General features: G+C 40.9%; 1 protein-coding gene across 5 annotated transcripts in view; it reads left to right on the plus strand.

The window, feature by feature from the left end:
* Nucleotides 1-15,807, plus strand: part of Cdkl5 (cyclin dependent kinase like 5) — a 177,018-nt gene that overhangs the window by 144,171 nt on the left and 17,040 nt on the right. For all 5 annotated transcript variants that reach the window (XM_028873263.2, XM_028873262.2, XM_028873264.2 and 2 more), the window contains 4 exons: nt 2,235-2,386; nt 7,988-8,954; nt 12,374-12,475; nt 12,746-12,851. In XM_028873263.2, the coding sequence (XP_028729096.1) occupies nt 2,235-2,386; nt 7,988-8,954; nt 12,374-12,475; nt 12,746-12,851 (1,327 nt within the window). The remainder of the gene's footprint in view (nt 1-2,234; nt 2,387-7,987; nt 8,955-12,373; nt 12,476-12,745; nt 12,852-15,807) is intronic.

The following is a 15,807-nucleotide window of genomic DNA, read 5'->3' on the forward strand; positions in this document are numbered from 1 at the left end:
AGAGTAATTGTATTCATAGCATATGAATACAGTTTTTATATGTACAGTAACTTCTACATGCTATCAAATAAGTTAAAACAGCACCAACACTTCTGAAAGGTCATCGGTGTTTTGAATTTAAAAAGACTTCTTGGAGGCTGATTTTTCTTTTTAATCAGCATCTTATATTTGAAACCATTTTAATGGTAGCTGTTGGAAATACTAGTTAAAACCATCACAGTTTTTGTTCTATAATAAGGGGGGAAAGAATTAAGTTTGCAATTGTGTCTGAATTAATATGGACATAAATTCACCGGAGCATAATTAATGGTTGAGTTTCAATAATTAGAATCTTTGGATCAAGATGAATATGTCAGTATCTGGTAGGACCAGAATTGAAATGTTCTGTGATGAAAGGTTAAAATTGAAGTCTGGCTTATTGGGAGAAAATTTGCTCTCACTAGTTAACTAAAAATGTTAATTATGGATAAGACCAAACTGAACTAGAAGTGAATTTGTAAATGATGGAATTTTACCTTTCTTCCTTTTTCTGAGAGAAAATAACAAATACCTAGAAGAGTGAATTTTAGTGCTTCATTATGCTGTGTATGTTGGTTATTTTTTAAAGATATTTGATCATTTTATAAATCAAAATAAAAAAATCCTGTCCATATAAGATAAACAAATTTGGGTGAAAACATTTCTGTTGTGAAAGTTCTAGTGCATTCAACATAAAACAGAGGGTTAGTGCCTTAATGAACAAAGAAGATTCAGAACTAAGTAAAGATAGCGCAGACACAGGAAAGTACATGAAGAGAATATGTAAGTAACTGGTAAGCATGTAAAAGTGTTCAGCCTTGCTAACAGCCCAAGATAGGAGGGACAATGTCTGTAAGAGGGACTGAAGCAATGATTCGGGGGTTAAAGGCACTTGCAGCTCCTGCATCGGACCCAGGTTTAGTTCCTAGCACCTATATTGGATGGCTCGCAGCCACCTATAACTCCAGTTCCAGGGGGATCGTGTTGTTTTCCAGCCTCTGAGGGCAACTACACACACGCACGCACGCACGCACGCACAAAATAATTTTAAGCAAACAGCTGTGAGATAGAATCTTTTAAAATATCTGATCTGATTTCCAACTACTGAGAAGAATGAGAATCTCTATTGTTGGTGAGGGTATCTAGAAATTGATAGGCTCCTATGCTTTGTGAGAGGGGCATAATTTGAGACAACCTCCCTAAGTGGTAATTTAGCAGGATGGAGGAAAGATTCTTTAAAGCTTTGCGTACCTACCAGTGCCACCTTTAAGAGTCCATTAGGTTTCAAGTGTGTTTTTGTCATAGCATCAATCATAATAGTGAAAAGTGGCTATCAGTCAAATGTCTAATAGTAGGATGCTTCCTAAGTAAATCATGATAGACCCATAGCACAAGCTTCTACACCATCATTGAAAGCCTTGAAAGGTCTGAGGATGTAGCTTAGTTGTAATGCATTCCACCCTTCCCAAAAAGCATATTGTGAGATAGTGTGTTGCCAGATGGCTCAGGAAAAGGAAACAACCTGACTATTTGTCTTTTGGGAATTCTGGAAACAAAGTATAAAGTATACACACAGAGTTAAAGCTCTGCACTTTATGGAATGAACTCAACATTGTGTGCTAAGTGGAAGGGAAACTAAATACATATAGTTATGTGCTTAAACTACTGTGGTAAAATGAAAAGAATCAGATGAAAGTATGTGCAGAATATACTAATAATAATAGAAATAGATAATAGATAGATAGATAGATAAATAATATAGATATAGATATAGATATAGATATATCCCTCGTATAATGCACAGGGAACTAGTGATGTGAGCTGTCTCCAGAGAGAATCTTGGGTATCTTGAAGACAGTAGAAAGATGAAGAAATATATGCTTATTAAAAAGATTTTTTAAATATTGAAGTAATATTGCAAAATATTTTTATAAGTAAGTGAAAAGAATGGGATATAAAAATAAGTGTATATCATGATCCCGGTATTATAGCAGAAAGACTATATATGGTATTCACAAGCAGGGCTAGAAAGATTTCTACCAAGAGGATTATAATTGTGAGATTGTGGGTGATTTTGGATGATGTTTTTCTTTCCTTGAGCTATTGTTGCTAAGTATTTTGCAGTGACTACATATTTCTTTTCTAGGAGGAAAAGGTATTTGGTGGAGTTTAAATTCAACTTTGTTCTTTCCATTCTTAAACTTTTATTTCCTAAGAATTTACTGAAGTTGGACCCAGCTGACAGATACTTGACAGAACAGTGTTTGAATCACCCTACATTTCAAAGCCAGAGACTTTTGGATCGGTCTCCTTCAAGGTCAACGAAAAGGAAACCTTATCATGTGGAAAGCAGCACACTGTCTAATAGGTAAATATTCCCTTCTAAGGAAATACAAATGCAGTCGTGGTCTTATAAGTAGGTGGAGGAGGTGGCTGCTAAAATTATGCAATTAGAGAAAAGAAGGAAAGCCCTCTTTATTCAAAAATAGCTTCTGCATGCTTATTACATGATTCAGAACTATAATTAAAGAGTCGTGTGGGACTCTTAAAGACTTTCTTGTATTTAACAAGTAGATGAAGAAAACCTATGTGTTCCCTTGGAAAGGTAGCATTGAGTTAGCAACTCAGGAGGTTTCCAGCATTAAGACCTAGCAGATGTTGTATAAATGACAGGGGAAGGAAAAGAAGACACTGAACACGTATGTGGGGGACAGTGCAACTGAACCAAATAGGAAGAAGCTTCTTTAGAAGGGTTTTGTGATTTGATTGTTCTTGCCTTTCAATAATTGAGTTGAGAAATAAGTTTTTTTTAAATAAAAATAAGTATATGAAAAGAGTGAAGTCAGTAATTAAAAGTAGTATGTTTTAAAAATCGCTTTTTGAGCATAGTATTTTTAAATATTTGTTTCCTGCCTGGGCATACCTGTAATCTTAGCCCTGAGAAACTCATTAGGTAATCAAACAGGCTTCAGGCTGGCTGGTCTCTCCCGCCTCTCCCTCCTGAGTGCTAGGATTACAGGCTTGTCACCACATCTGGCTGAAAACTTGTTTCTTCTCTCTCTGTCTCTCTCTCTATCTCTCTGTCTCTCTGTCTCTCTCTCTCCCCCTCCCTCCCTCTCTCACTGACTCCCTCCCTCTCTCCATTCCCTCTCTTCCTCCATCCCTCCCCCTCTTCTTCCTCCTCCCCTCTGTAGGATCAGTTAGATTGCCTTTCCTATACTGACATCCCCCAATTCTGTCACTGCAGTTCTGGAGAATGGTCTTCTGTTCAACCTCCCTGACTTCCTTCATCCTCTAGAACCCAATTTTGGCATCTGAGGATTTTTATATATGGGATGTAGAAGTAATTTATTTCACGTAAGAAATCAAAAACAATGAAGCTTTTAAAATTTGAATACTACCCCCACACACATACACACACAAATTTTCCTTCTGTGTATGGAAAATTATACTTAATAGCACTTTGAGGCCTGGGAGGGCATCCATAAATTAGGAGAAGCGTTGGTCCCCAATTTGTTCTACTTAGCCGTGAAAGCCCAACTGGTGCGGAGCTGTTTACTCTTCGAGACAGCTACTTGTTCTGGCACGGCTTTCAGCCGTTCTTACCTGGTTTGTTCACTGTTCGAATCTGCAAGATTGTAGTATACTAAGCCTCGAAGTAACTGTCATCGTTTGGTTGCTCCTTTGCACTTGGCTGGTTACCGTTATTCTTGTATCTTCTCTGGGATCTTGCCTAGCTTGGTTTGTGGCTTTTAGTCTCCCTTCTGCTTGAATTGCCACATGACTTCTCAAATTTACATTTACAAAGAAAATTATCCCAGTGATGTAAAGTTTGGTAGAGCAGTGATAAATTTGTGAGGTGTAGTGTAGTCATCAATGGTATAATCTACTCTGAGAGGAGACCTGTATGTTGTTAGCCTTGCAAAGACTAACTTGACAGTAGGAATTGTAAGGAAAGAAAGATTTCTAGAAGAGTTTATTTTCAGGTCTTGGCGATATATTGAATATATCAAAAGGGAAAGTCCTGAGTGGTTTCTCTTTTAGTAATCTTACATCGTCTGATGCCTTTCTCCCCACTCTTGTCTGTGGTCCATACTTACTCCACAGAAGCCTATCTTGCCAGAGATATGAATTCTAGCTGGTGTCTCAACACAGGCCTTCTAAGACCATTTTAGATGTTTTCATAACACCCTATCTGTTGGTTGTTGCTCACATACTCCTCTACCCTGTCCCTGGAGATGCACTGTCACCCCACATCCCAAGTCATTTTCTCTCTAGGAGGCAGTAGACTCAGTCTTCAGTCGCTGCATGTCGCCTGCAGGCTCTTCTAAGGTTCCGTTCACCCTGTGCATGGTGTGATGTCATTTTGACTGTGAGTCCTCTCAATGGTCCTGTTTTACCACCTGCTCCCTACTAATATAGTTTTGTGCCTCTGTCTCCGCTTACTTGTTCATTTATGGGATGTACCAATCTGGCCTTGAACTTGCAGCTATCCTTCAACCTTCTAAGTGCTGGGTTTATAGGTTTATATCACCATGCCTGGCTATTTTTGCTTTTAAACTTATTTTAAATAAACACATTAACTGTCTATCCATTTATCTACTCTGCCAACCATTTGAGAGTGATTTATAGCCAGGCAGTAGTGCACACACGTAATTCCAGCACTCAGGAAGTAGAAGCAGGAGAATCGTGAATTCAAGGCCAGCCTTAAGCAGTTTGAGGCTAATGTAGACAACACAAACAAGTACCCGTCTCTAAAACAAACAAGTGACTGAGTGATTTATACATGAAATCTTTTTAAGAGGCTGGCAGTTTAATACAGATTCTTCGCAGTTGTGTATTGACGAGATCTATGCAATTTTCAAAGCTGCTTTTTGTTGTTATGCTTTGGCAGGGCTCCAATGTGAAGATAATGTGATGCCCTTTCTACATAGAAATTATTGTATGTCTAAAGCTCAGTAGCTTCCAATTAATCCCGAGATGGAAACATGAAGAGTAGCTGTTTATTTATGACAAGTTTGGATTTTTAACAACCGCTTCCGCCTTACTTTATAGCTTCCCTTCTGTTCTGTTGCTGTGAGTGTGTGTGTAAGATCACACGTGGTCTCATGTCGTAGTACTTCTAAGGGTTCTCACAGCTCTAAGAGACTTCTTCACTGTTCGTCACCCCTTCCTGGTCCTCTTTTGAAGTTAGAGTACTTCTGCCCTTGCTGTATCTTCACGTGCAGGGAAAAGGGAGGAAATATGATTCCAGGGGAGCTAGAGTTTGGCACAAGGAGCCCTGTGGAAGGATTGAACTAGGACCTGAGTAAGGGTGCCTGGCCAGGAAGACAGAGAAGTCTGCCTCCACCCCCAGCCTTCATTCCCTTTTCCTGTGATACTTCCTTCCCCTGGTCAGCCCTTCCAGAAGATAGCCAGCCAGGAGCCTGAGGGACCTAGTCTCCAGTGCTGTGCTCTTGAGGCCTAGGACTGGATAGAGGAGTGGAGAATCGCAACATACTTACCCAGCTGTATCTGTGGATAAGACTATATATCGTAATTGAGTTTTTGAGAAGTTGCTGAGATATTTGGGTTGCCAAGATGTAAGTAATCAGACAACTCTGGTGATTTAAAACCTGATGCCTTTAGGGTACATAGACTGGCTGGCTGCTGTTGGATGGAGTGCACTGCTGAGCTATTGTAACATCAGAGTAGGTGGAGCTCAGAAAAAGACTGTTGTCTGTCTGCAAGCAGGACCATTATCTTGTCAGAGTCCACCATAGTAAGCATAATAAGCCCTAGTTCCACTCTGTCTTAGAGCAAACTATCTAGAGCCTGGCTCCTAGTAACTCCCAATGTCCTTACATGGGTAACCAATATGAAGGAGAAGGAACAGCTGGGCTAGAAATGGCTAAGCTGTTAAGGGCTAGGCTCAACATTAAATAAAAACACAATTATTTTTTAGCAAATTTATGAAATGTGCACTAGTCATCTAGATATGACACAGATGCACCATCTAATAAGACCTAGCCACTTTCCTTTTGACTGCTACAAAAAAAACGTATCCTTCATTCCAACACTAGATCCTGTCTGTCCCAAAGCTTGCCCAAGGTACTTTTTGTAATGTCCCTCAATAACCCCCTCATTTCTTTCTTTCTGCCCTCCATACTGTGTGTGTGTGTGTGTGTGTGTGTGTGTGTGTGTGTGTGTGTGTTTGTGTATGATAAATTCTTTTACTACCCCTGTAATCAGTATTGCGGACACTATCATGTATGGCACTGTATTTTATTGATCTAGAGGATCGTTCTGTACATCATTTAACAGAAAACAAAACTTAACTTGGCTTTGTAATTCCTTTCTAAATCTGGGGAAATGAAGGCAGAGTTTCGTGGTTTGCCATTCTTATAAAATAGTAACAACAGCCCAAAAGGACTTTTCTCCCAATTAGTGTCTGATGGGACAAAATTCTTCCAAATCCATCCATCTTCACCAGAAGTAATGCTTGCAACATTTTCTGAATTCATAGTAAAAAATGGAATTTTGTAAATCATTACTAACTTTGGAACCTATCTCAAGCCCACAGTCTCATCCTTTGGTTAGTTATAATAAAACAAGCTGACTTCTAGAATGTCCATTTTGGCTTTCAAACAGAAGACAAGGGTTCTCTCTGGGTGACTATTTGTATATTACACTAGGTAGGAAATGAAGCTTCAAGTCCTAAAGAAGGGCTCAGTCACTTTGGAATAATGAAGTGTGAAATGAAGAAGAGACTAAATTGTGTCTTTTACCAAGCAATTAGCACTTAAGACCTTGTGTTCCAGTATAGGAATCCTGTTTAGTTTACACAGAAATATCTGAACAGTTAGTGATGCATTTCTGTTGAATGTACAAGGAGCTAGCTCAAGAGCCCCAAGTAATTGCCACTTCTCTGAAACATAAACACAGATCATCATGTTTTTCAACAACCCTTCCTAGTCAGTTCCCATTTCTTTCGGAGTGTCATTTTCTTCTACATCATTAGAACTCTCACTCATTGACTATACGGGCTGAAGATGGAGATGTTGGCATATGTGTTATAGGTACTGTGAGTGTGTATCTGAGGCAGCCGCCAGGGTCTACAAACGAAATGAAGTTCAAGGAACACAGTAACCATCCAGTCTGGGTGTTGCCCTCTGCCATTGGAGCAGATGTGTTCCCAGCAGCCAGCTGAGTGTCGTATTAAGCTTATTAAGCTTACTAGCTGTGCTGGACTAGACCCTCCTAGCCAAAGCATGTTTTACCTGACTCTCTCAGTGACTGTGTTGGCAGCCAGCAAGGCAGACACGCGTTTAAAGATGCCAAAACAACTTCATAGGAAGTGCTTTATCGTTGAGTGACTTAGTCTGAGAAACTAGCTTGTTCTTGATAGACACATATTAGAGAGGGTTAGTGATTTTAGTCATTTTTCACCTCTTTAGAAAATTATTCTTTTACAGTCTCTCTCTCTCTCTCCCACTCCCCTACTTCTCTCTCCCACACACACATGCAGTATTCTTGGATCAAAACATTCCTATTATCTCCTCATCCTCTTACTCCTTCCAACAAACCCCTTCTTCCCAAGGCCCTGGCTGACTCTCATGCCGTGTGTGGGCCCAGCCTGCTGCATTTAATTAGGGGTGCCTTCATGAACATGGTAAGGGCTTGTTAGCTGGAGTGGGAGCAATGCACCAGTGGCCACCCCATCAAAGACTATGACTCCCCCCTCTCTTTGCCCTCTCCGGGTGAAGATGATAGTGGAACAGCCATGTCCGATCCAGAAAGCAGCACTCCTTCACATCCTCCAGCTCTTCAATTCCTTCCCCTCCTTCCTTCGCAGTGTTCCTAAGCCTTCCCAGTCATTTTAGTACGTTCTCTTTGGCTTTACTGTTGGGCTGCTCATTTGTTTTCAGCATTATGCGCTGTTTGCCCCCTGTTGAAGGAAACTCATGTGCCTCTTTTGTTTTAAACCCAGAAGCCAGTCCAGCAAGGGTGCTGCCTTACAGACTCACCACAGATCCAACAGCAAGGACATTCAGAACCTAAGTGTGGGTCTGCCCCGGGCTGATGAAGGCCTTCCTGCAAATGAAAGCTTCCTGAATGGAAACCTTGCTGGAGCTACTCTCAGTCCAATGCACACCAAAACCTACCAAGCAAGCACCCAGCCTGGGTCTTCTAGCAAAGATCTCACAAACAACAACATACCACACCTTCTCAGCCCGAAAGAAGCCAAGTCCAAAACAGAGTTTGACTTCAATATTGACCCAAAGCCTTCAGAAGGTCCAGGCACCAAGTACCTCAAGTCTAGCAGCAGATCTCAGCAGAACAGGCACTCGTTCATGGAAAGCTCCCAGAGCAAAGCTGGGACGCTGCAGCCTAGTGAGAAGCAGAGTCGGCACAGCTATATCGACACCATTCCCCAGTCCTCCAGGAGTCCATCCTACAGGACGAAGGCCAAAAGCCATGGGGCGTTGAGTGACTCCAAGTCTGTGAGCAACCTTTCAGAAGCCAGAGCCCAAATCACGGAGACCAATACCAGTAGATACTTCCCATCCAGTTGCTTGGACTTGAACTCTCCCACCAGCCCAACCCCCACCAGGCACAGTGACACAAGAACTTTACTCAGCCCTTCAGGTAGAAATAACCGAAACGAGGGCACACTGGACTCACGCCGAACTACCACCAGACACTCAAAAACCATGGAAGAGTTGAAGCTGCCTGAACACATGGACAGCAGCCATTCACATTCGCTGTCTGCACCTCATGAATCATTTTCTTATGGGCTAGGCTACACCAGCCCCTTCTCCTCTCAGCAACGTCCTCACAGGCATTCCATGTATGTGACCCGGGACAAAGTGAGAGCTAAAGGCCTTGATGGAAACTTGAGCATAGGGCAAGGGATGGCGGCCAGAGCAAACAGCTTGCAGCTCTTATCACCCCAGGTACCACTTTGATCTGTCTGGTGGCTTATCTTGGGGAAGTGTTACAGGGAATATTTATCAGGTTGCTATGCAGGTTTTCCTACTGCAATCAGCCTTGCTTTCATTGGGACAGTGAATGAAAGCAATCTTTGGATTATTTCTGTTTAAAAAAATAATAAAATGTAGCTGTGTATGGTAGTAGCACATACAAAGGCACATCCCAGCACTTGGGAACTTGGGAGACATAGGCAGGCAGATCTTTGTGAGTTTAAGGCTAGCCTTGTTTACATAATGAGTCCCAAGCCAGCCAGAGCTACACAGTGAAATCCTGTCTCAATAATAATAATATTTATTATTTAAATGTTTAAATCAGTTGTTGATTGCTCAAGACATCTCAAGTTTGTTTTTAGTAATCCATTTTTTAAATGTTCCTTTTGGACATATTTTGCTGACAGACCATTTTTTATTGAAATTAAAATATGGATTAGCTTTTGGTTATTTCAAAATTTTGTATTATTTTCTCTAATCTTTCTAAACCACAATTGGTTTAAACTTTTTTGTTAATACCAAATATCTTAACTGAATTTTAAATTTATCTTCAGGCCAGGGTAAATGATAATTCCCCAGTATTTTGTATTTTAAAAGTTTTTTTAATTATGTATTTATGTATCTGTGTCTAGGTATGTGCACATAAGTGCAGGTACCTGTAGAGGCCAGAGATCTCACATACCTTTGGAACTGGACTTATAGGTGGTTGTGAGCTGCCCATCATAATGGGTCCTAGGAACCAAACTCAGGTCCTCTGCAAGGGCAGTTCATGCTCTTAGTTGCTGAGCCATCTCTCTGGCTCCTTGGGTTTTTTTTAATTATGTATTTCTTCATTATTGTGTACATGTCTATGACATGGGACAAGGAATGTACACATGACATGCGTGTGAAAGCCATAGGATAACTTTGTGGAGTTGGTTCTCCCCGACCATTTTTATGTGGGTTCTAGGGATCTAACTCAGTCCATTGGGTTTGCATGACAAGCACTTTACCTGCTAAATTATGAAATCGTTAAAGCCTGTATTAATAGAGCCCTGGCTACACATAGGCATAGAAAACAGGGAGACATCATTGTGAGCAGGAACAGGCGGAAAGGGCTTCAGTGCAGCCAACCATCTGCCCTGTGTAGACAGATGAATGGCTGAAGAGTGCAGCAGAGCTGAGCACCGCAGGAAGCCCTAATTGGAAAGATGAAAGTAAAGTGTCCCTGTCATTTTGAAGTATGTCAAATGGCAGGGGACATTTGGCAACAAATGATTTATTCGAATACTGTAAAACTTCATTCCAGTAGCCATGCAGAAGTGTGCTTGTATGTCAAAAGAAAGATGGAAGCAATTCTGTCCGTCCAGCCTGGGCCCTGTTGGAGGCTCCCACAGGAGGTAGAATCGGAGCAGACACTTTCTGGGGAGGTTGTGATTTCACTTAGGGAGGAAAGTGAGAGTAGCAGGAAAGAGGATTGAAGGGAGAGAAAATACTCCAAGGAGACTGGCTGCTGCATCCCAACAGGTTTCACATTATTGAAATGGAAATGTAAGAGGTGAACAATTCTCACATGAAGTAAAGAAAGTCTTCAGGACTGAGTGCCAGTATGAAAGTAGAGTGGATCTCAAGGACTGTGCAAAAGGAGACACAACAGGACTTGTCCACTGCAGTGTTGAAGGAAGCCTTCGGGGTTTCTTTCCAATGAACTCCTTTTCAGAGTTGGAACAGGGATTTATGAGCTCCTTAACCCATCATTTTTCCTCTCAGATGAGGCTCACAGGAGATGGGTGAGCTGCCCAACTTTCCCCAACTAGTAGTTCAAAGTGGAACTGGGATTCTGAGGCAGTCTCCAGTTCCCCAAGTATAAAATGTTGACAGGATGGCCTGGTGCCTGCTTAAGGGTGGGGCAGGAGATGAGTATTTGCAGGGGCTTTAAATGGGGTTATGGGAATGGACAAAGAGGCCTTGAGAACTCACTCCAGAGATAAGAGAACCTGGAATATCTAGAAAGATCTCTAGGACCTGACCACTGCCCCTAGAATGGACTTGGAGGTCAGAACCAAGCAGATTGTGTTGGCGTCTAGTCAAGTGTCAAACAGAAATGGAAACAAAAGGCAGTCTCCCTTGGAAAATGGAGAAATGACCAGCTCTCTGGGAATTCAGAAAACAGAATTCCTGAACATATTGGTCATAAACTAATTATAAACAATTGCTAGGGCTTAGCCCAGATCCAGCTGTTACTTCAGTCTAGTTCAGGAGGTGCAGTGCCAAGCCTTAGAAAGGACCACAATTAAAGACTCGAAGGTGGCTGGAATGTTTGAAAGGTAACAAGAGTGGTGAGTAAATCATGGCATTCATTCTCATGTAAAGTATTCTAGCCACTTTCAAAAGCATGGGGACCCTTACTGAGTTAAGTTTGATTGTTAATAACTCATTTCTTTTTTTAAGTCTTTCTCTGGGCCTTTGTCAATAGTACAGGTGGCAAAGTAGAAAAAAGAAATTCTTTCCAGAATTCTCTAAATACAGTGGTGGGAAGGAAGGGGGAGAAATACCAAATCTTATTTCAGTTTTTAAAGTAAAACATTTTATGTATATCATCTAGGCTTGAGATAATTTTTGTGCATAATATATAGATGCTAAATGCATCTAGCTCCATCTAACTCCTTCTAATTCCCACCCAGAGTAGAAAATGTGATTTATTTTCTTTCCCTCCAGTATTGTTGAGGACCCAATGCTGTGCTGGGGTTGTGACTCACCTACTTGACAAGGAGCTAAGTAGTGGGAGCATCCCTAGAGACAGACACTATCATGATCATTCCTAAACCACAAACTGAACAGATAAGCTACTGTCCTGGAGCATATGAAGGAGCAGGAAGCACCATAGACTACAGGAGTTGGGGGCTCTTAAGACAAAAACCATTTAGAGGGATTATTCCTTTTCTTTTTTGCATTCACAAAAAAAAACATTTATTTTCATCTGCATCTACTATGTTAGTCTCCTAGGAAAATACTTTTGTCTCTGCATTTTTCCTTTTAGAGAACTCAGCCTAAAATCTGTAAGAGCACTTTTAGATTGATGGATAGACTCTAAGCATACTGCTGCTTGGAGCTGTAACTGTCTAGATAGAAAGGTGATTTCTTTTGTTGTTTTAAATAATTAATTGAACTATTTTCAGACTAATGTATTCTTTATTTGCCTTAACTTTAATGAGAATCCCACTTTCTGTCTATTAAAATTTGTTGGCCTTATTTTACATCCATCAGATACTTTACTTTTTTATGAAATGGGTTAGGTTGAAGCCACCCCATGATCTTTATTTTAGATGTTTAGGTCCTAACTATATTAAATGAAGATGAGTCTCCCCTAGGGGTAGGAAGTGTCTATAAATCTTTTTGTATTTGACTTGCAGCCTGGAGAACAGCTCCCTCCAGAGATGACTGTGGCAAGACCTTCTGTTAAAGAGTCCTCCAGAGAAGGCACCTCTTCATTCCACACCCGTCAGAAGTCTGAGGTCTGAGCTTTAGAGTTGCTACATCTTATAGTGATCTGTAAGGACTGTTCACTGAGCGGCATTACAGCCTAACTTAAACTTTATCCATGCCCAATTTCCCATAAATAAATTGAACTGACTTAGAAAGTAAGTAGTTTTCTTCATGACATAAACCCAAGTTTTCCTTTAAAACAATAAAAAAAATAGTAGACACTGGTTAGACTTTGTTCTAAGCAGCAGCAGCAGCATCAATCCATGGTTTAATTTTGATAACCTTGTTTCCTGCCTCAGGCTGGAGTGTACCATGACCCACACTCTGACGATGGCACGGCTCCCAAAGAAAATCGGCATCTGTACAATGATCCTGTCCCACGGAGAGTTGGTAGCTTTTATAGAGGTAAGCCACCCCCCGTATTTCCTAGAGTCCTCCTCTATGTTCTGCTGAGTACATCTCCTTTCCTCGTCCACCGCACCGCTGTTTTCACTGCCCCGGTGGACTTTGGACCAACAGCAGCCTTACCTGCATTGCCACCATCTAAGGGTTCTCTTTGCCACTGGTCTCACCATCTTCATTCAGTCCCTTGTCTCCTGTCTGAGCCCTTGACTGGTCTCTGTCTCCATGTACCCATCCAAACAGTCCTCAGAACGACCCTTCTGAAAGTAGATAGTCACCATGCCAATTCGTTCATTTGACAGAGGGAGGGAAGGAGGAAAGGAAAGAGGGAGGCACTGACGACCTCCCCAGCTTCAAAAGTATTTATTAACTGAGTTAAAGAAGAAATTCAAGAATATTTACATAGCTTTAAAAATGTACTTTGTTGTTGAACAGATGACTAAGACAGATGTTTTTGAGGTTCTGTGAATTTAGGAAAGAATTAATAGAGAAAGGCAACCCCTTTGGCTTGTAACCGTGCAATGATAAAGTAGCAAATATTTGAGAATCCCAGTGCCTTGGTGGAGAAATGGACAGGAGGCTCAGCTGTACAAAGCCTGTAAGACTCAGCCCAGCCTTGACTTTTAAGTCCACATTCCCTGACTTCCTGCTCCTTCTGGTGTCTTAGAGAGACAACTGGAGAAGGTCAGAAATTGGGGTCAGGGGGGACACAGATAATTGTTTGGTTGTTAAAATTTGGGATCTGAGCTGAATGAACACACAGAAGTGTTATTCACAAATATATATGTATTGAATGATTAGGCTACTATGGTCCCTCCCAGCTCTACCTCTGGAAAAGCATTAGGCATCAAATCTGCTTCTTAATGACTGCCCCCGTTCCATGATGACTTTAGAATCTTAGAAGGCTGAACTTTTAATTCAGATTAAAGTTAATTAAAAAATTTTGTCTTATACAGGAGTAAGAACATCTTCAAGTAAGTTTTTCTTCAAAAATATCCTATACTTCGTTGTTTCTACAGATGATTGGAGAAAATATCCTTTTGGGGGGAGGGTCTAACAATGTAGATCAGGTTGGGCTCCAGCTGATTTCTACCCTCCTGTCTCTATGTTTCAAATGCTGGAATTATAGGTGTGTGTGCTATCAGGCCCCATAGAGGAAATACTTCAAAATAAAGTAGAAGTAGAGTTTTAAATCAATGAATTAGTCATGAACTTTTGGAAATACTATTTTAGTTACAAATGGATTGTATTGGTTAATATGGGAAAAATACCTCCTTTATCTATCTTATAATCTACTTGGAGATTTGGAAAGTAGAACATTTCAATTTTTAAAAGTTCAGAAATAGAGAGGAAAGTTTCAACTAAATGAAACACCTGGAAACATCTGTTATTTCAACGATACTGGGAAGTCCTAGAGAAAAATAGTGGTTTAAAAAAATGACAAATATTTCCAGATATATCTAGACTGATGTTTCTAGAATAGGTTCTTTCTTTCTTATCCAGAGGCAAATGAAATGGTGTCACTTTTTGTTGTTTTGATTTTATTTTTGAGATTATAATTACAACATTTCTCCTTTCTCTTTCCTCAATCCAAGCCCTCCCATATGCTTCACCTTTCTGTCTTTCAAAATCATGGTCTCTTGTTTCACTAATTGTTATTGTATGTATATATGTATGTAGATATACATATATACTCGTAAATAAAGCCTGCTCAGTCTGTATAATGTTACTTGTATGTATGTTTTCAGGGCTGACCTTTTGGCACCTCTCCTTCTCCCAGCCTTCCTCAGTTGCCTATAGTTCTTGGTGTAGGCTCGAGGCCTCCTGGGTTTTTCCTCGTCCACTTTAGCGTGTCCTTTGGTGTTGTCATTGTTCAACTCACATTTGGGCATGTTGGTGAGACTTTATGGGTATAGCATCTTATGTTCCTAGGAGACGTAATCTCACAGCACATTTCCTAATTCTCTGCCTTTTAAAATCTTTTCACCCTCTCTTCCACAATATTTCTGAAGCATCAGGTTCAGGAGAGTATTATAGATGCATCCATTAAGACTAGGCTCCACAGCTCTGCATTTTGATTGGTTGTGGTTTTCTGTAGTGGTCTCCATCTATTGCAAAGAGAAGTTTCCTTGATGAAACTTCTGTATACTACTATATACTACTCTGTGGGTATAAGGACCAATGTTTATAGATTGTTGTTTATAGATTGGGTTATGATGATTTAGTAAAGTAGTGGTTGTCGGTTCTCCTTCAATAACCATGACTTCACTAGCACTGAATACTTAGCTAGGTTTCTAGTACCAGGCATGGTTTTCCTCTTGTTGAGCCAGTCTTCAGTGTAATTAGAGAGCTATTGGTTACTGGCAAGGTATGCATGCCACTATTGCATCCTTGGGATTATTGTGCAATGCTGGTCCTTGGTGTGGTTATAGGCATTGTAGCTGGGTAGCTGTTAGGTTAGTTAGGATTTTTAGGATAGTTAGTTAGGGTAGTTAGGATTTTATTGCTGTGAAGAGACACTGTGACCACGGCAACTCTTATAAAGAAAACATTTAATTGGGACTCGCTTACAGTTTCAGAGGTTTAGTCTATTGTCATCATGGTGAGAAGCATGGTGGCATGCAGGCAGCCATGGTGCTGGAGAGATAGCTGAGAGCTCTACATCTGAATCTGGAGGCAGCAGGAGTAGAGAGAAATGGAAGAGGCTTGAGCATATGAAAACTTCAAAGTCCATCCTGCATTGACACACTTCCTCCAACAAAGCCATACCTCTCCAAGGCCACACCTCCGAATAGTGGCACTCCCTGGTAACCAGGCATTCAAATCGATGAGCCACTTAGGTGGCATCTTCTGGTACCGTGAAAGCTTGTCCTCAAAGAGGGGCATTTAGGTCAGTTCCAGCTCACAGAGCTCTGTGCTCTGATCAGCAACCAGGAAATGAAAAGGGAACCATTGCCAA

The sequence above is a fragment of the Peromyscus leucopus genome, chromosome X (assembly GCF_004664715.2).
Source record: "Peromyscus leucopus breed LL Stock chromosome X, UCI_PerLeu_2.1, whole genome shotgun sequence".
Taxonomy (NCBI): domain Eukaryota; kingdom Metazoa; phylum Chordata; class Mammalia; order Rodentia; family Cricetidae; genus Peromyscus; species Peromyscus leucopus.